The sequence below is a fragment of the Anomaloglossus baeobatrachus genome, chromosome 1 (assembly GCF_048569485.1).
Source record: "Anomaloglossus baeobatrachus isolate aAnoBae1 chromosome 1, aAnoBae1.hap1, whole genome shotgun sequence".
In the NCBI taxonomy this organism is placed as follows: Eukaryota; Metazoa; Chordata; class Amphibia; order Anura; family Aromobatidae; genus Anomaloglossus; species Anomaloglossus baeobatrachus.
The window spans coordinates 577138699-577159703 of NC_134353.1; the positions used below are offsets into that span (position 1 = coordinate 577138699).

The 21005-nt window shown below is 39.4% G+C and overlaps 1 protein-coding gene across 2 annotated transcripts in view; it reads left to right on the forward strand.

The window, feature by feature from the left end:
- RFX3 (regulatory factor X3) overlaps nucleotides 1–21005 on the forward strand; it is a 406064-nt gene that overhangs the window by 273702 nt on the left and 111357 nt on the right. For both annotated transcript variants that reach the window (XM_075317604.1, XM_075317613.1), the window contains exons 4-5: nucleotides 1638–1896; nucleotides 11702–11776. In XM_075317604.1, coding sequence (XP_075173719.1) covers nucleotides 1638–1896; nucleotides 11702–11776 — 334 coding nt within the window. The remainder of the gene's footprint in view (nucleotides 1–1637; nucleotides 1897–11701; nucleotides 11777–21005) is intronic.

The window sequence follows — 21005 nt, forward strand, 5'->3', positions numbered from 1 at the left end:
GTGGAATTTTGTTTTAATCTTTTCAACATATGCATTTTTGCCACTTTTCTTTTTTTTTTTTTTCTTGTGGTATTTGTTGATGTTTTTTGTGCCACATTCTTTAAAATGGGTCATGTGGTTCATGAAGTTGTCGCATAATCAAAAATTCTCTTTATTTTTTCTCTATTTTTTTGTTTTTTGTGACTCAAAAAAATAAAATGTTCCTTTAAAATGTCAAATCTGAGCAAAAGTTTCAGATAGATATAAAATTACTAACGGTGTGGACATTTGCTAAAAAATGTAGCCTGTTTTAGTACCCTAACTGATCTAATCTATGTTAGTGTCCTTTAAAGGGGTATTCCCTTCACCAAGAACCTATCCCAATATGTAGTAGGTGTAATAATAATTATATTAGCAAATACCTCCAGTTAGAAATGTAGTATAGTTCTCCTGATAGACTTATGTCTCATACCTCATGTGCAAAACGCAAACTCACTGCAAGCACACACAGAGGTCTAGACAATACGTGCTCAGGGGGAAATAAAGAACAGGGAAGAAATAAATAAAGAACATGGAAGAAATAGACAAAAATATTTCCACAACACACCCAATAAAGAACGGAAGATATCCAGCAACTAGAACACCACAGCACAAGGACCGGTATCGCTATTGCTATAATCGGCATGGGAGGATCAAATCCACCATCTTAAAAAGAGGCATCTATGATAAGTCTCTAACATGTGACTCTAGAGAGAATCACCAGGCTAGCAGAACTTAACTCTAGCAAGCCTGAACAAAAGAGAACACAGCTTGGTCAATGCCTGATCCTGTCTGAGAAACTCAGAAGACTATCAAGAGAGTGTAGTGTCAGTCTCTCCTGCGTGAACAGGGTCAGATGCCATCCTGACACTCTGTGCGTTCTGAGCTAAACCCCATGTGACAACCTACTACATATTGGGATAGTATCTTGGAGATGGGAATAACTCTTTAATGCAGAATAAATCCATAACTTTGTTTTTTCAATCCTTTGTTCCATTCTTGAATAATTGCTTTTCCAATCTTTATGTAAATGAGCCACAAGTACAGATTGCATAGCTCTGCAATCACAGCTCTCCGGCCCGCCTCCTTTTTTCTAAAAGATTTCACACAGACGCCATCATTTCTCGAGGTGGGGCATGTATCGCCCCAGAGAATGACGGAGCCTGCGTGGGAGCTCCAGTGGGGGAGGCAGGTCACTCAGACAAGACAAACCTGTCATTCGGTGAAAAAAGGATGGCGGTGGGTAGGGAAAGAAGGAGAGAGACTGGAAAGCTATGAGTGGAGGGTTAAACCCCTTGCACTTTTGGCATATTTAATAAAAATTGGAAAAACTATTATTTGGGAATGAAAAAAAGAATTAAAAATGGATTTAATCGGCATTACAGCAACCTAACACAGATTCGATCATTTTGAGGATGCTAAAATCTGCTGACACGTTCCCTGTAACTGAAGTAATCACACAAGTTGATACAATATTTCTCCTAAAGACTTACCCTCTAAATAAAGAAATAGAAATTATATATATATATATATATATATAAATATTAATTTATTTGTCATGTTTATATTAAAAAAAACAACTAAACTGTAAAAATGATGTCTTCATTCTTTTCTTTAAGCCGGACAACAACATACCCTTACACAGAAACTCAGATGTACAGCCAAAACACTGGGGGCAGTTACTTTGACACCCAAGGTGGATCTGCGCAGGTGACAACTGTGGTCTCATCTCACAACATGGTCGGCACTGGAGCTATTCAGATGGGGGTCTCTGGAGGGCAAATCATTAGCAGCACTGGTGGAACCTACTTGATTGGCAACTCCATGGAAAACTCAGGCCACTCTGTGAGTCACACAACCCGTGCCTCTCCAGCAACAGTAAGTGCTTTCTACAACTTCTTGTACTAAACATTCAGGTGTGAACAGACCATTGACCTCCTTAGCAACTACGAGTGTCAGAATCGTCTGTAGCTTGTTCGGTATGCATTTCCTTCTGATAGCTAATGAGCACACATCATTCTTCCTTGGTAATTGTCATCAAGTGCTTGTCACCTTGGAGCTACTTGTCAAGTTGCACTAAATAAATACTGCTAGAGATGTTACAAATGGATGATAGCTATCCACGCCTTTCTCTCTTCCAATTTACTGTCATTTTATTTTGGTCAGGTTTAACGAGACTTTAATATTTTACGTGACTTTGATAAATTAGGAGCATATAGAACCTTGTGCAGAAGTGACGGGTAGGAGGCACAGTACTGATTATAGCGTAAATCGATATTAGAAGTCAAAATGTGGGATCATTAGTCGGAAACAATAAGGCAAAAAATTGGTAGTTATAAAAATTAAAAAATGAGAGAAACAAGGGATCAGCAGTTTTCTCAAAAAGTGACTTTGTCAGGTCTCTTATGTACCCAATGTCTAGGCAGTATATTATAGAGGAGGAGATGTTGACCTCAGCAGTATGTAGTTTTTCTACTATTTGATTTAGTATTTTCATTGTAAATAATGACTCAATGCTTCTTTGAAAAAAGCCTATGAGTCCTACTTGCCCCGCCCACATTCAGCTGATTGAGAGCTTTTGCTGTCTGAGTTGTTATATGTGGGTAAAAATGAATCACATGCTTTTTCCTTGAGCTCTGGCAGCATTTTGAAGGTCATGTGACCAGGTTTTTGCTCTAAATTTCATTCATACTGCTTCTCTGAGTAACCTTTTTTTTCTCCTTTTAAATCTATCATATCATTCCAGAGATCTGGTCTTTTTAACTAAAAGTAAAAACTGACGTCTTTTGACCTTGTGCCAAGTCCTTCTTAAGACCTCTATTCAAATGAAAATACTGAATTAAGTCATAGAAAACTATATGTCCCTATGCTTCTGCATCTCCCCCTCTAAGGCACCCTTCACACGCCAGTGATTCTGGTACATATGTGACAGCTTTTATATGTACCAGAATCACGGACATACGCAGACCCATTATAATCAATGGGTCTGCGCACACATCAGTGATTTTTCACTGACCGTATCTCTATGCGGCGCACAAACGTGTCCGTGTTTCCGCATGGAGACATGTCCTATTTGTTCTGGCATCACTGATGTTCCACGGACCACACTATGGGGTGATCCGTGAAACATGTACCAGAAAATCACGTACATTTAAAATAAAAAGCTTTTTAAACTCACTCGTCTCCAGCGATGCTGTCTCTGCTGCTGCTGTTGCTTCTAGCCCGGCCAATTATTCTCATGAATATGCACTGCACAGCGGACCCAGAAATAGCTATAGCAGTGAGAGACACAGCGGCGGCCGGAGGCAGCATCCGGGAGACTTCAGCACCATGGACAGCAGGAGTGGGAACAGGTGAGTTTATCTCCATGTGCTATCACGGATCACGGATAGCACATGGAGAACAAACATAAACCATGACAATCACGGCACACGGAGGGACATATGCGTTTTTAACATGTCAGTGAAAAAGTCTGTGTTTTTCATTGACGTGTGAAACAGGCCTCAGATAGGTGAGGTGAGGTGACTTCTCAGATCTGCCTTAATGAGTGGTTTACTGGCAAGCTTTTTAATAACGTGTCAATAGGAGAATGCATAATCCACATAGGAGCTTGTGCTAATAATGTCATTGGTGATATGTAAAAATGATCAATAATGTCTGTAATACAATAGATAGTCTCAAGCTACATGTACTTGTACTCCATTTTTTTATTTAATTGTAAAAAAAAATACAAATAGATATTTTAATTATAGGTCAAATAATAGCAGACACTTAACTTTAACACACAGCACAAATTAAAAAGTAAAATATTTTGCCAACCAAATTCCAATGTCTGTTAATTAGTTCCAATCACAACACCGTGTCACTGCTACAAGATTTCCCATACAAATGTGCCTTCCAGAGAAAAGGACATACACATGCACTAGCTAAAAAATTGCCCATACACATGTACAAGCTACAGAATTGGTCATACACATGTACCATCTACAGAATTGGCCATGCATATGTACCATCTATCTACAGAGTTGCCCATACACATGTACCAGCTACAGAATTGGCCATACACATGTACCAGCTACAGAATTGGCCATGCAAATGTACCAGCTACAGAATTTGCCATCTACAGAATTGGCCATATACATGTACCAGCTATACAATTGGCCATACACATGCACCAGCTACAGAATTGGCTATATCAATGAAGAAAAAACAAGATATCCAGCACTAAATGTGCACTACAGCACTAAAAATTCCAAACTGCACTCATTATTAAAATTTGAGATTTTTGGCAAAAAATTGCAATTTCTTGAGCTACCCCGCCACGTCACGGCAAATCTCTCTGGGGTAGTCCTACTCTAAATTATTTTTATTTAAAATGTGCCATACGGCCCTATATATGAAAAAGTAGAACTGCTCTTAGCAGCATTTACCTGGTGCTTTTCAATCCCGTACTCATGACTGAATCATGGCTGTGGGCAGGACAGGCCCAAGCAAATGCTGCTTGAAGTAAATAGCCTGTGGACAGGGCCTGATGGCTGAATATGAACAGCCACCAATTGCCAAAATCTAGACAGGTGGAATACAACCTAAATTGGGGTGCACGGAAAGGTGGGGGTCAGCCACTGACCAATTCAATAAAAAAAACAAGATAGCCAGCACTAAATGTGTACTACAGCACTAAAAATTCCAAACTGCACTCATTATAAAAATTTGAGATTTTTGGCAAAAAATTGCAATGTCTTGAGCTACTCCACCATGTCACGGCAAATCTCTTATATACATGAACCAGCTATAGAATTGCCCATACACATTTACCAGCTACAGAATTTACCATATACACACACCAGCTACAGAATTGCCCATACACGTGTACCAGCTAAAGAATTGCCCATACACAAGTATCCATAATAGCATATCACTGGCCCTGCCTTCTACTCCTCTATCTTGAAGAGTATTTATTCAGAGGAAAAAAAAAGTCCTTTAAAAATGATCAGTTTTTCAGCGTTCCTAAACTAAATCCTAGGGCGCAGTGGTTAGCACTCCCACAGTTTAGGCCTGTCAGACCCATCCCACATCCCATTCTATCCCCCCTGGATCTACTTTATGTAGTTCTGTTTTTCTATATTTTTATGCTCAATTACCAGACTACTACCAGCACTTTTATCTAATGTGTTATCTTTTGTTCTTACTCGTTTAGATATAATTGGATAATATCATCCGACCATGATTTGTACAGTAACACGTCTGTGTCTTCCACGCATTCTGGATCACTTATTCTTACATCACTTTGTATTCCAGCTTCTCACCTTTAAGCCTGAGATATGCATAATTGGAACATTTTCTACGTGCTATTAAATGATATTGAAATCTCCAAATTATCTTGATCGCTTGCTACCCATCACGCTGTGATGCTGCGCTTATTTTTTTTTCCCTTCTGTACAGCAGAAGGTTAAATAAAGGATTATTGGATGTAAAAGGTCACATTCCCAATTGATAGTGAAATGAAATGAATCATGTTGTTGGTATAATGAAAAAGAATCTTTATAGATGAATGCATCACTGAATAAATATGCAGTCTTATTACCCTGGAACCTAATTATGCCAAGGTTTAGCTCAAAATGTTCTCTTATTTTTTTCCTGTTATTATTTTACCAGTCTAAGGTTAGGTCGACTGCTCTTGAAAGTTATTATGAAGCTTACATTCACTCAGGCAATCACATTTGCCACCAGTTAACATTAAAGGGGTTGTCCAAACCTAACAGTGAATTGTATGGTATATTTCTATTTAAATGCTTTAACGTATCCACTTTTTTAATGTATTTCAATTACAACTTCCCTTTTGTTCCCTCTCTATCATCATCAGGGGGCTGGGACTGCTGTCATTTCCACTGTCTCATTTTTCACCCTGAAATGAAGCTTCATCAAGGGGCTGGGACTGCTGTCCTTCCCACTGCCTGCTTTATCACCCTGAAATGAAGCATCATCAGGGGGCTGGGACTGCTGTCATTCCCACTGCCTGCTTTATCACCCTGAAACGAAGCATCATCAGGGGGCTGGGACTGCTGTCATTCCCACTGCCTGCTTTATTACCCTGAAACGAAGCATCATCAGGGGGCTGAGACTGCTGTCATTCCCACTGCCTGCTTTATCACCCTGAAACGAAGCATCATCAGGGGGCTGGGACTGCTGTCATTCCCACTGCCTGCTTTATCACCCTAAAACGACTCATCACCTGGGATCTGAGACTGATGTCATTCCCACTGTCTCATTTTTCACCCTGAAACAAACCTTCATCAGGGGGTAGCACTGCAGTCACTACTTACCACAACTTCTTTCCCCCCTAACAATTAGTGATGTCTTTTTTTTAATAAGGGTATGTGCGCACGTCTGCGTTCTGCCGCGCCAAATATTTCGCAGCGTTATGACACCGTATGTGCGTTTCAAAACGCAATCGAAAAGCTGCGTTTTGGATTGCACAATGGATGCAGAATTCATGCGTTCTGGATGCTTGCTCTGCCATAGACATAGTGGGAAAGGCATCCAAATCGCACAAAAGAAGTGACATGTTGCTTTTTAGAACACAGCGTTTTGGCAAAAAATTTCAGCATCCAAAACACTGCTTCTCAAACGCAACGTGCGCATGGATTTTGCAAAATTCTCATATTCTTCGCTGGGGACGCAGAACGCATGCGTTTACGCAGCAGTTTAAAACGCTGCGGAAACGCATGAAAAATGCACACGTGCACACACAGCCTTATAGTGATGGAGAATTGACCACAGCTTCTTAAACACCGCCAAAATTCTTCTGTCACTGCTGCCCCACATCTTCAGTTCCTACTGCTTCTGTTGCTGCCACCTCATTCAATGAGATGAGACGTCATCAGGGAACACTGATAGTAGCAGGGTAAGTGGAGAAGAAAGGATGCAGCAGTATTTATCGGGCACCAAAGCTTGGAAACAGGGGAAGTGACAGCATCACTGCCCCACAGCTTTTGTCACCGTCCTGAAATGAATTGTCATTGGAGACAGTGATAGAAGTGGGGTGAGTGACAGCATCACTGCTCCACAGATTTTGTCACCGTCCTGTTCAGTCATCAAATCCGGGGCCAAAATTAGTAGGGACTGAAAATGCGGGACTGTGGTGACAGAAGAGTGGCTGCATGTTAGATGTTAGGAAGTTGGACTAGAGAGGGAACAGAAGCAAATTTTTAATTGAAGTACATTAGAAAGTGGTTAGATTATTGGAGTCAATAGTTAGACATATAGTATGAAAATCATTATTGGTTTTGGACATCCCCTTTAAGATCTAACTAATAAATATTTGGTTGCCAAAGTATTGTCTTAGGAGTGTAACATAATTGAGCCTAGGAAGATCTTGAAGAGAATACCTATTTTTAATCTCATTTTACAGTGTATTGGTTATACATCTACATAAACACATTACTAAAAGGGGTCGGCCCCTCTCTCTTGTAATAGTGCAGCTCACAAACACACTTCTGTCCATACAATGGCTGCTGGCGGAGGAGCATGTGACCAGAGCCGTCCATCAGCCTCCGCCAATTGTAAAACACCTCACATGTGAAAGCTGCTTTTCTGTTGGAGGAGGCTGATGGACGGGTCTGGTCACATGCTCCTCTATCAGCAGACATTTTATGGACAGATATGTTGGTCAGTTTAAGAGGAATACTAAAAACAGTAAGTGGCCATTCCCTTTCTAAATAAAGGACCTTGCATTTCTTACCTTGCACTGGTACTGTTTTGCAGAATATAAGGTAGCCCAGATCTGTATGATTCCGCTGGTTGCTAATTAAAGAATAAAGCTTGTCACACATCCAATTATATAGTGGGACAGTTAGTTCTCCCCACATTAAAGATATTGTCCCATCCAAATTTTTATTTCTTAATGCCTCCAAATTACCTCCAATATGTAATGATGTGGCATGGCATTAAAATATTTACTGATCAAAGTCTTCCCCAGTTTCCAGCGTTGCTCTGGTCCTCGTCTAAATAATTTGAGTGCCCCTCTCCATTGCCTGCCCACAAATGGACTGTTCTGTGAAGTGGTGCTAACTACATCATTATAAGCCTATGGGGACACAGAATAGTGCGGGTAACCTAACATCTAATATAGTATGTCACAAAAGTGAGTACACCCTTCACGTTTTTTGTAAATATTTTATTATATCCTTTTCTTGGACAACACTGAAGATATGACACTTTGATGCAATGTAATGTAGTCGGTGTCCAGCTTGTATTACAGGACAAATTTGGTGTGCCCTCTAAATAACTCAACACTCAGCCATTAATATCTAAACTGCTGGCAACAAAAGTTAGCACACCCCTAGTGCCCAAAGTGTCCATATTTATTATTATTTTCAAGCACTGCCTAAACTGTCTTAAACATTTCTTAGAGCGTCACAGGAGCCACTGGAATCCTCTTCCATTTCTCCATAACGACATCACTGAGCTGTGGATGTTAGTGTTGATACATGAAAAGATATAATAAAATATTAAAGTGTACTTACTTTTGTGATATCCTGTATCTGACTATAACCTTACCAAAATGGTCATTTATTTGACTGGTGCTACTACAGAGTGACTTGTGTCACATAGTTCTATGAAATGATGATAAGGCAATTTATATTAATTATTTCCACCCCATGCTGGTCTACATGAAGGCACAATAAAGTTGAAGGTCTATGTTTCAATTAGTTATAGAAAAGTTAACAACAGTAATACATCTATTATGTGATCACTGATCACTGATCTAAATGCCCTGGCACTTTTAGTCATGCGCAGTAGACCTCTATGAAGCCGAGATGCATACACCCAACTTCATACTGAACATGACCAGAAGTGCCCGGAATTCAGATCAGTGGTCACAGCAAACACAAGTACGCACGTCACTGCTGGTGATGGTGAATTAAATAGCATGTTAGTACACCCCTCTGGGCGTGCTAACATGCTAAGAGGGCAGACTAGTCAGGGGATATAATGCCTGGCCTCATTAGCATAAAATAAAAGATCTTTAGAAATATTTTTTCTAAAGATCTCTTCATCTTTGCTACTAGATACAGGGACAGTTAGGCAGGGATTAGCAATATGCACCTAGAACTGCTCGTGGTTCTGGGTGCATATCGCACCTGACAGGTTCCCTTTAATTTGGCCAAACCTGTCAACTTCTGCCAAACTGGTTGACCATTAAATGTGTAGGAAATGTTGGTTGATGTTGAATTCCTCCATGGCCATCCCTTTGTTCTCATTTGTAATAATCTAGAAATGTGAGCTCATATAAATTATAGAATATCATGCATCTTCCCATATACTAACATAAAAATGATGTTTCCACTGATTTTGTTGTAAGTAACTCCGTCGTCATGAGTCCAGATATCTAAACACTCCATTGCCCCTTAAGAGTCATGCTCGGGAGCCATGTTTGAGTGTGCTATTTTTCTCAAGGTGAAGGCATCATCGATTCTCACAGTATTGAACTTTTGAAATTAGTGTTGAACCCCTTTTAGCAGTAACCAAAGAAGGGTACCACATCAATATCTGTGTTTTGTCATTTTTCAGACAGCACAAATGAAATAAGTAGACTAATCGTGGCTCCATGATGGAATTATTTCCAAACCAATTACACCTCATTCTGTCAGACCTTACTATAAAAATGATGATTTCTAATACATATACATTTATGCAAGACCTAAAAAGCACAGATTGACAGTAGCTTTCTAATTTCTGCATGTTTCATGATCACCGTCTAGTGAAGAAGTGATTATTTCTGCCAGGCTAAAAATAGTAGAAAGTATTCAGAGCAAGGCCTTACTGGCAGCATTTTAGTGTCAAGCCGCTAAGCATTGCGAAGCCTTGTCAAGCTTACAAAAAATGCTCTGTAACACTGTCCTATTTCCCTTTTCTTTCACTCTCAATGAGTTACCTGTCTGAAAACCTATTACTTTAGCCCACTCTCCTCTTCTCTTCCATGTCTCTTCTGTCAAAACACAAGTAGTGTAAGCAGAGGCGAGGTGACACCGAGAATCATCTAGTAATGCTTCACAGACACTGCTCAACCCTTTCTTCACTTCCCACTTGCTTAAATTCAGCTCCAAGTTATAACTGCTTCTCGTGTCAATTGTGCTGATATAATTCAGAGAAATATTAGATCTGTTGGCCATACTTACTATATGTTTCATAAAATAAAGTACTCACCTTCAGATTCCTATTTAATAATCAAGCCTGAGGACTAGCGTGTGCCTTTGTTAAGGGAGTTTCCGCTACAGTGCTATTGATGAAAATAATTGGAGCTGAATTTCAGTATCCCAAACTGGTCACTAAAGGAGGCATGGTGTTCCCCTCTGCTCCCTTCCGGAGTTGGTGACACCTGCTACATAGACTCCCATTGTTCTGATGGTGATGACCTATCCTAAAGATAGGTCATCACTATCATTACAGTGGAAAATCTCCTTTAAAATAATGATTGGTTGTGTTAAAAAATTAAGGGGTACCGTGTGCTGGTCAACATTTATAATTTGACTCCGCTATTATTATTATTTTGGCTTAGTGGACTCAATCAAATCTAGTATTTCTAATTCAGCCGTTGGCGCTGGACTACTTTCAGTATTTTCTGAGAAGATAACAGTTGTGTGTGAGTATGTTGATTTTATGAGTGGGCACATATTTTAGGATGGGTCAGAATTACAGCTCAGTGTCCTGGTCCGGAGTGATATAATCTCCACAGTGAGTTTACAGATATACTTTCCCTCATCTAACACCTTGAGGATAAAAGTGTAAAAATGACCTTCTCAAGAAGTTTTCAAAATGATCTCAAATATTGTTTTAGCCAATTAAAATAATTTTCCTAATTATTTGAAGGCAATAGATGGCAAAAAAGCTGTTTTCTCATAGGCAATTTTTTTTCCATATTTAAAGTGGTTGTCTAAGATTAGAAGAAAGCATCTGCTTATTCTCACCTTTTTCCCCTTTTACACTGCAACACTTTTTGACTACTAGTTATCAGTCCGCTATATTGTTTTATGCGTTTTTTGAGTTGTTGGGACTAATAGAAGAGGGGATTTGCCCCCATAGTATTACCCTTCTCTTAAACAATGCAACATAGTATTTGGCCGGACCCTCTTTAAATTTTTAGGGACCTAAATTCCAATATTATTATTATTATTCATTATTATAGTGCCAGTTCTCCTTGGCGCTTTACAAGTGAGTCTTACATTGCATGTTATTGTGGATAATAGGGACGTAACCATTTTCTTTTTTTGAAAAATCATGATCCCTTGCAGAACACTATAGAACCCCCCCCATTCTCTGGCATGTCATGTTTACCTATGTTAGGTACATTTTGGGTAAGCTGTCCACACAATATCTGCCAGAAAGTGAGGTGAATATAAGTGAACCTTATGTTAAAATGAACTTCACTAGCAGTGCCTCGTTGATTCTCCTTCTCGTTTATGTAACCTGGTTATGGTTTTATTTCTGTTATTGGGGGCTCCTCCTTTCTTTGATTTGGTGGTGGGTGCTGGGGTAATGAAATGCATGTTTTCTCTTTTTTTTGTTTCTTTGTATATGTAAACAGCAATGTTGTTGATAAAATATTACTGTCAGTCAATGATGCTTTTGCTTTTTACTGCTATCTTGTCTTGAGCCTGTTTTCAATGACATCTATTATCAGATTGAAATGGCGATTGAGACACTGCAAAAGTCTGACGGCCTTTCAAGTCACAGAAGCTCTCTTCTCAACAGCCATGTAAGTCCCTCCTTTATTATCCTTTCTTTTCTGCATGTCTTTGGTAGCTTTTTTTTCCAGCCCTTCATGTCCTCTTTGTTTTGAAAGCACAGGTTCCTTTCTAATTAACATTTTAATTCCAAAAAATGCTTGTCCCCATCATTTGCTACTTAATATCTTAATGATCCTTCTCTATAATTCATACAACTGTTATATTGATCATGTTTCTTGGACCTATGCTTTCATGACATCTTTTAAAATCACCAAAAAATATCACTTAATTTCTATTATTTTGTGTATGTCAGGTTACGGTTCATTCTGACTTTACTTGGTAAAGATCACATTATATGTTTTTTTTTCAAGCCGTGCACCATTGCTTATGCATTGGTACAAATTCCTCTAGGATAGACCAAAATGATGAACAACATTGACTACATGAAGTTATTAAAGCCATTTTTTTTCCATACATGAAGTACACATAGAGTTTACGGCCACTGATGAGTTTTATAGAAGTCTAAGCCCGCAAATGAGATGACACATTTGCTGTTCAAGTTGACATGTCAACCCTTGGACTTTCCAATTATCTGCCTGGTATCACAAGGCCACTGACATAAATCTTGGGTATCTGTCATTATACACTAGATAAATGAGTCATTTGTGATATGATGTAACTTCTGAGGCTTCAAATGATGTCACACCACAAATAATATTGGATTTAATGAGATGCATGCTCTCTAATTGTATCCATCATTACTGTAGTAGACAGTGAGACAGTCATTATTTTGTCTCCTTATATTATAGAATATTGCTTTGTTCTAGTGATCTATTGGGCTACATTAATAATTCACAGGTCAATGGAAAGTAGTTTGGTGGCGCACCAAGTATTAGCATTATCGGATCAACCTCACTGCCTCTCTTAAATCTGGGAACCAAGGAATATCCTATAGCTATATAATGTATGCTGGATATAGGAACAATGAATAAATCACACTTAAAAAAATATTTTATTTTCATGTTAGGGATTGAAGCCATAAGATTTCCTTAATAAACTATCCCTCAGAAGTGAAAATTACAGCCTTATTTTAGATTTTTTTCACATTTTAGTAAGAGCTTTTGGGAATTTTTTTACATTAAAGGGGTGGTTCACCCATATTTTTTATTGTCTAGTTCGATATTATATTGAGAAACAATGTTTCTCTCAAATACCTTGTGTTGGCAATAGTGCCTGTGAGAGGTGCTATTGCAGACCGCTATTCCCCGTCCAGTGATGTACCCGTCAAGTGCTGCACACGTCACATCCGTGCATCCGGCTGCATTACGAGCCCATCTGCTCCCTCCTCCCTCCTCCCTCTTCCCTCACAGCACAGCGCGTCTCTTGCTTGCAGCATTCTGCGAGGAGGGAGGAGGGAGGGGAAGCAGGAGACGCGCTGTGCTAGGAGGGAGGAGGGAGGCGGGAGCAGGAGACGCGCTGTGCTAGGAGGAAGGAGGGAGGAGGGAGCAGGAGACGCGCTGTGCTAGGAGGGAGGAGGAGGAGCGCTGTGCTAGGAGGGAGGGGGGAGCAGGGAGCCGATGGGCTGTGACAACAGTGAAACACCGCTCACAGCTCAGAGTCTGGAAAAATGTAGCCAGCTGCACGGATGTGACGTGTGCAGCATTTGACGTGACATCACTGGACGGGGAACAGTGATGTCTTACAGGCACTATTGCCAACACAAGGAATTTGAGAGAAACATTGTTTCTCAATATAATATCGAACTAGACAATAAAAAATATGGGTAAACCACCCCTTTAATATAAAATATATTAGAGTATATGAGGATGAATGCAATAATTCATTAAACCAAAGCTAGAGTTATGTCCGGCCTTCCCTGCATGTTTCTTAATCTCCTCCCAGCAAAATGGCCAGAATCCTTTTATCGGAAGTAACACAAAATGAAAACGCTTCTCATTAGCAATTATATTTTATTTAGTTTGATTGGAATCCTATACAGGGTGGTCCAAATGTAGGTAGACAGTATGTGTAATAGGGTTATCAAACATGGTGTAAAGTGAAACTGACTCAGTTGCCCTTAGCAACCAATCAGATTCCACTTTTCATTCTTCACAGACTCTTTGGAAAATGAAAGGTGGAATCTGATTGGTTGCTAAGGGCAACTGAGTGAGTTTCTCTTTACACCATGTTTGATAACCCTATTACACATACTGTCTACCCTGTATATTTAACATAGATAGTTAATATAATAAATATAAATGTATATAAATAGAAGGTGAAGATATAATGCCAATTATGAGCGAACCTGATGATCAGATTCTCTGAACATGGAGAATATTCATTTCATTATTTGCTAAAACATGAAGAAAATCTAGTACCAGTAAAGCCATAGAAAAAGCAGTAATGAATCAATATCAGTTGTACCTATGTACTCGGTTGCCAACTATCCAAAAGTTCCAGGAGAGTCCGTAAAAATATGGCACTTTTTCCCTGTCTGTAAAAAAAATGAAGGCGTACATGGTTTTTGTTTGTTTTTTTGTTAAAGCTGTCGATAATTATCATTTGACAATGTAGAGACAATGCAGATAATGTCATCATGTCAGAAGTATCGCCTGTAGACATGTATCTATAATAATCATAATGATTTATTATGGTTTTCCAATGTGTCTGTAAAAAATATTGTTTTTGAGGTTTTGATAAGCTGTCCAGAAAAAGTAAAAAATGAAGCTGACAACCCTGCCTATATAGCCTATCCACGTAATAAATGTTTAACAGGTGACGATCCTACCTGTGTCTCTCAATCTGCGGATTGGGAGCAATGTGTAGTTCCTCATATACCAAAGGCACTAGAATATGGTTATAGAGTCAAAACTATATCACTCGTAGGTAAGCAGGATCTTTCATGTTTCCCCCATGATTTTACAATTCTGAAGCATCTTTTCTTAGAACTCTGTATTATGAGGCTTCTTAGGTTTTTCTCCTAAATATTCATAGTTTCATAGTTTTTAAGGTTAAAGGTAGACTTAGGTCCATTGAGTTCAACCCATGACCTAACATGTTGATCCAGAGGAAGGCAAAAAAAATTCATATTTATAAGTAAATTGCCCTCTGGGTGTTACCATTTGTAGGTGTGTCTGTATACATTCTGAGATTGTCCAATCAGTGCTGACCCTTTGACAAGGTGATTGGGAACACCCAGTTGTCGATTTGTTCACAAATTTGTCGGAGGCATAGCAGAGGAAGAACACAAAACATAGTCATAAGAAAAGATGCTCTAAATTTGTTATTTCATTGGGAACACAATTATTTACTATAATGTTTTTTTTTAGGAGTAGTGACATCCTCTATAATGCAAAAAGTTTCATCATAAAGTCACACAGTAGTTTAAAATAATTTTTCACTTTTAACATGTTATCGCTGGCAATTTTGAAAAGGTTGTTGACTGAGCTTTTTTTGGTATTACAATTTTCATATACCATGGAAACATTCAAACATAAGAAATGTTTGCTGTATGTTGCCTTTTCTTTTTGTAGCAGGTTTTCTCTCTGTGATTTCTACATTGAACGATCAGCTCTTCTTTTTGTAGAAGTCTGTGATTTTTTTTTACATTATGGAGTTAAAGGGCACTCCACTGAGCTCTGGTCAGGTTAGCCATCTGGAGATGACTGTGTGAACATACCTAGCAACATCTGTTGTAGTCAAACAGGGTCATATAAGTTTCATTGCGTGAAAGATGCAGGCCCACGTTATATCACATAATGGCCTGAATACACAAACTTAGTCTTAAAAAGCAATAAACTAGAAGTTGAAATACAAGTTGAATGTATTAGAGATTTACCCAGTAGAAGTATTTATAATTTATTAATTATAATATAATTAATAAGTTTATTAATCATTTCCAAAAATGAAATATGTCAGTTGCACCATGAGACAGAAGGCCTTGGCATGGGTGAACCATGTTTACATTACTAATGCTTAGTTCTAGAGAGAACCAAATTGATTTAATGCAAATCAAACAAATTGGATTCAGCGAATTTTACCAATTTTTGATTCGCTTAACGAGAGTTGCCATAGTTTGCCACCACCATTGAAGAAGATTGCATCAGAACTGCAACTGGACAGTCTACTCCATAATGCCTTGAAGCTATAATATCACATGGTATAGCACACCTAGTCAGCAGGGTCTATCACAGCCAGTATAAAAGCAAATGTAGGGAATGCAGCAACCAATATGGGGAGAATGTTATAGAGTAAAAGAACATCACATGTCATCAAATGACATATGGAGAAAAAACAATAAAACAATGAAAAAATTCTACATTTAGTTTGTGACAACACAGTAGTAGTTACCATTCATTTGCCCACATTCATTTTAACACTATTAAGACAGTGGTTTTGCTAAAAAGTTTAAAAGAGGCTGGATACAGTCCTAGGAGATAATCTTTTTAGGGCATTTGGAGTACTTGCAATCCACTGCAAATGTGGCAAATTCGAATTTCAAAAGATTCGATCATCTGTACTTGGCATCCTTACGGTAAAAAATATCAGCTTTGACGTATATATATACACAATGCTGTGCAAACATATTAGGCAGCTATGGGAAGAACTGATGCAAATTAAGAATGCCTTCTAAAATAGAAATGTTAATAGTTTCTTTTTATCAATTAACATCAGACAAAGTTAATAAACAAAGGATAAATCAAATCAATTTTTGGTGTCTCCACCCTTTTCCTTCAAAATAGCATTACTTTTTATAGGTATAATTGCACACAGTTTTTGAAGTAAAGGTACCGTCACACTAAGCAACATCGCTGCTAAGGCACAACTTGTTCGCGATGTTGCTTAGTGTGACATCCAGCAACAACCTGGCCCCTGCTGTGAGGTCGTTGGTTGTTGCTGAATGTCCTGGGCCATTTTTTAGTTGTTGCTCTCCCGCTGTGAAGCACACATCGCTGTGTGTGACAGCGACAGAGCAACAACTAAATGTGCAGCAGCAGGAGTTTAAGCTTTCTACACAACTGTTTCTGTTTCACTAAAGGGTTATCTGAGACTTTGGGGCTTTTATACCAATGCAACTAAGAACTTACTGGCAGGTAGTTGATAACTACCTGCCTGCTCTGGCCGCCGACAGTCTCTTTTGTGGTTCAAAGTCGTTACAGACTGCTTCTGTCAGAGATTCTACTGCTTCTTGTGACATCTCATTGACAGAACAGCTGCTTCTCTTACAGTTTGCTCTGTCAATGAGTTGTCACTGCTGATGTCATGCTAATTGACAACTGACTCCCAGCTGCCAAAGTGTGGGGAGCCAGCTGTTAATCGTCATGTTGTTGGCAGTGATGCCCCGTCAAAAGAGCAGACTGGAAGACAAAGAACTTCTGTGTTTATGTGAGGTCAAGGGATCAGGAGAATTGCCGCTAAAGACAGGAGAGATCATCACTGTGTAGCAGACAGGTAGTTAGCAATTAACTGTTGGCAAGTTCTCAACCCCATAGGAAAAAAAAACAACAAAATCATAGATCACCTCTTTAATGACTGTTTAAACCTACATATAAAAATGATGATCATTATGACCTGTTTGTTATAATTGATTACTCATACACCTGACTATAAGCTTATAAAATCCCTGTCTTTATGCAGTGTACCTAGAAGAAATGATGCTGTTTTGAAGACAAAGAGTAGCCACAGCAAATAATGATTTGATTTTAGATGTTTCTTTTGTTAATTACTTTTGCATTTTGTATTTTGGAAAACTTTTTTACTTAGCTGCTACTTCCCACAACTGCTTAAAACTTTTCTACACTATTGTATCTATATCTCAAAGCTGATATTTTCACTGGTTAAGTTCTTTTGCAATGATTAATTATTTTTATTCTATGATAGGGCTCTTTCACGTGGATTGATAATACTGTGGGGAGAAAATGAAATGCTAAAGAAGCGCAGAGTACACAGTATTAGGAAGCGCTGATGGTCATGTGATTGCTGTGTATAGCGGGGGATCAGAAGCTTCTGGATCATAGTGGTCCTGTGTGGTCATAACAAAATGTGAAAAACAGACACTTATTTCGCTTTAATTTTTTTCTACTGCTATAATCTGATTTCAGCAAAAAAAAAGGAAAAAAAACAAAGAAGAGAATAAAACAGTGACTTAAAAATGAAGCCAGAATGAGAAAAATATTTATAGTTCTTTAAAACCTGTCAGCTCAGACATGCTGCTGAAACCATTTGCGGCAAATATCATCCACTGGCTGTATGATCAGAACCAGGTATTCCACACTCTGAAATGCTGCAGTGTTTCTGCCCAAAACATACTATAATAACCGCTGGGGATTGAGCCATGCTGAAGACTACTCGTACAGGTGGATGATCGACAGCTTTTCACGCCCGCAGACAGTAATTGACAGGTCTCTGCCTACATGCGCGTATTATATACATGACTATGTACGACTAGTCTACAGTGTGGCTCAGTCCCTGGCGGCTTCTCAAATTATGCGGACAGTAACTGACAGGTCTCTTCCTACATGCGTGTATATGTATAACTAGTCTACAGTGCAGCTCAAGTCCAGGTGGCTTCTCAAATCCCATTGACAGTAACTGACAGGTCTCTGCCTATGTACGAGTATATGTATGACTAGTCAATAGTGCAGCTGAGTCCCGGGCTGTTTCTCAAATCTTGCAGACAGTAACGGACAGGTCCCTGCTTGCATGTGCGTATATGTATGACTAGTCTACAGAGGGGCTCAGTCCCAGCGGCTTCTTAAATCCTGTGGACAGTAACTGACAGTTCTCTGCCTACGTGCGCGTATATGTATGACTAGTCTACAGTGCAGCTCAGTCCCCAGCGGCTTCTCAAATCCTGTGGACAGTAAGTGACAGGTCTCTGCCTACGTACGTGTATATGTATGACTAGTCTACAGTGCAGCTCAGTCCCCAGCAGCTTCTCAAATCCTGTGGACAGTAAGGGGTACTTTGCATGCTGCGACATCGCTACTGCGATATCGTCGGGGTCAAATCAAAAGTGACGCACATCCGGAGCCGGTAACGACGTTCCAATGTGTAAAGCCTAGATGCACCGATAAACGATCGCAAAAGCATCGAAAATCGGTGATCTGTTTAGCGTTGGTTATTTTCATAATGTCGCACCAATAGGAGATACGATGTTGTTCCTTGTTCCTGCGGCAGCACACATCACTGTGTGTGAAGCCACAGCAGCGAGGAACATCTCCTTACCTGCATCCACTGGCTATGCGGAAGGTCGCCGGCCAGAGCGACGTCGCAGGGCAGGTAAGTGCGTGTGAAGCTGCCGTAGCGATAATGTTCGCTACGGCAGCTATCACAAGATATCACATGTGCGACGGGGGCGGATACTATCGTGCTCGGAATCGCTAGCCGATGCTAGCGATATCGCAACGTGCAAAGTACCCCTTAGTGACAGGTCTCTGCCTACGTACGTGTATATGTATGACTAGTCTACAGTGCAGCTCAGTGCCCAGCCAGCTCTTAAAAGTATGGCCAGTGGCTGATACCTTGTGCCTATGATTTGGGCTGCATGTATTCTTAGCTGTCAGGTTCCCTTTAAACTACACATACAAAAATACCCAGTCAAGATCGGAGGTAACTTGAACTGGTTAAAAAATATTTTCAATAACATTCTATAGTTCTTTATTGGGCCCTTTAAAAACCGTCTTCACAATTAATGACCGCCTCAGGGGAGCAGGCATTGTTTTTTCTGTACAGTTGTAGTATTTTAGCTTTCTGACGCATTATTACCTTAGGTAAATTTATTTTCTAGCCAGAAATTGCTTCCTCCTGGCTACTGGTATATTTTATCTTAACTTCAGTTCATATTATAGGATTATTAATGTTACATCAAACCATGTCATTACAGCTTTGCTGAGATACATCTCTGGCGTTGTGCTATTTCTAGATGGTCTAGATGTCTATATGCCTGAAACAAGTCCACACTTATCTAGTAGATAACACCCAGAATGTATTTCATATTGCTAATTAGTAGAAGAGTCAGTGAAATAAAAATATAGAAAAAAAATACTCTTACTATAACTAAGAATTACTTATTAATTAAAATTGACTGTAATTAGTGTTCTTTTTCTAGTCTACTTCATCACTAATAATAATAACATGCTCATTTATGAGGATTAGTGCAGGCTTAGAAGAAAGGCTGCCGAGAGCAATAAAACAAAACACACTTCTCTTATATAGAACCATAGTTGAATTGAAAGCTGGATTCTGATTTGTTGCGGTAAGCAACTTATTGTTTGCATTAGAAATTATACACTGTGTGCAGAATTATTAAGCAAATGAGTATTTGGATCACATGATAATTTTTATACATGTTGTCCTACACCAATCTGTATAGGCTTTAGAGCCAACTACCAATTAAGTAAATCAGGTGATGTGCATCTCTGTAATGAGGAGGGGTGTAGTGTAATGACATCAACACCCTATATAAGGTGTGTTTAATTATTAGGCAACTTCCTTTCCTTTAGCAAAATGGGTCAGAAGAGAGATTTGACAGGCTCTGAAAAGTCCAATATTGTCAGATGTCTTGCAGAGGGATGCAGCAGTCTTGAAATTGCCAACCCTTTGAAGCGTGATCACCGAACAATCAAGCGTTTCATGGCAAATAGCCAACAGGGTCACAAGAAGCGCGTTGGGCAAAAAAGACGCAAAATAACTGCCCATGAATTAAGGAAAATCAAGTGTGAAGCTGCCAAGATGCCATTTTCCACCAGTTTCGCCATATTTTAGAGCTGCAACGTTACTGGAGTATCAAAAAGCACAAGGTGTGCTATACTCAGGGACATGGCCAAGGTAAGGAAGGCTGAAAAACGACCACCTTTGAACAAGAAACATAAGATAAAATGTCAAGACTGGGCCAAGAAACATCTTAAGACTGATTTTTCAAAGGTTTTATGGACTGATGAAATGAGAGTGACTCTTGATGGGCCAGATGGATAGGCCAAAGGCTGAATCAGTAAAGGGCAGAGAGCTCCACTCCGAGTCAGACGCCAGCAAGTTGGAGGTGGGGTACTGGTATGGGCTGGTATCATCAAAGATGAACTTGTGTGACCTTTTCGGGTTGAGGATGGAGTGAAGCTTAACTCCCAAACCTACTGTCAGTTTCTGGAAGACAACTTCTTCAAGCAGTGGTACAGGAAGAAGTCAGTATCGCTCAAGAAAATCATGATTTTCATGCAGGGCAATGCTCCATCACATGCATCCAACTACTCCACAGCGTGG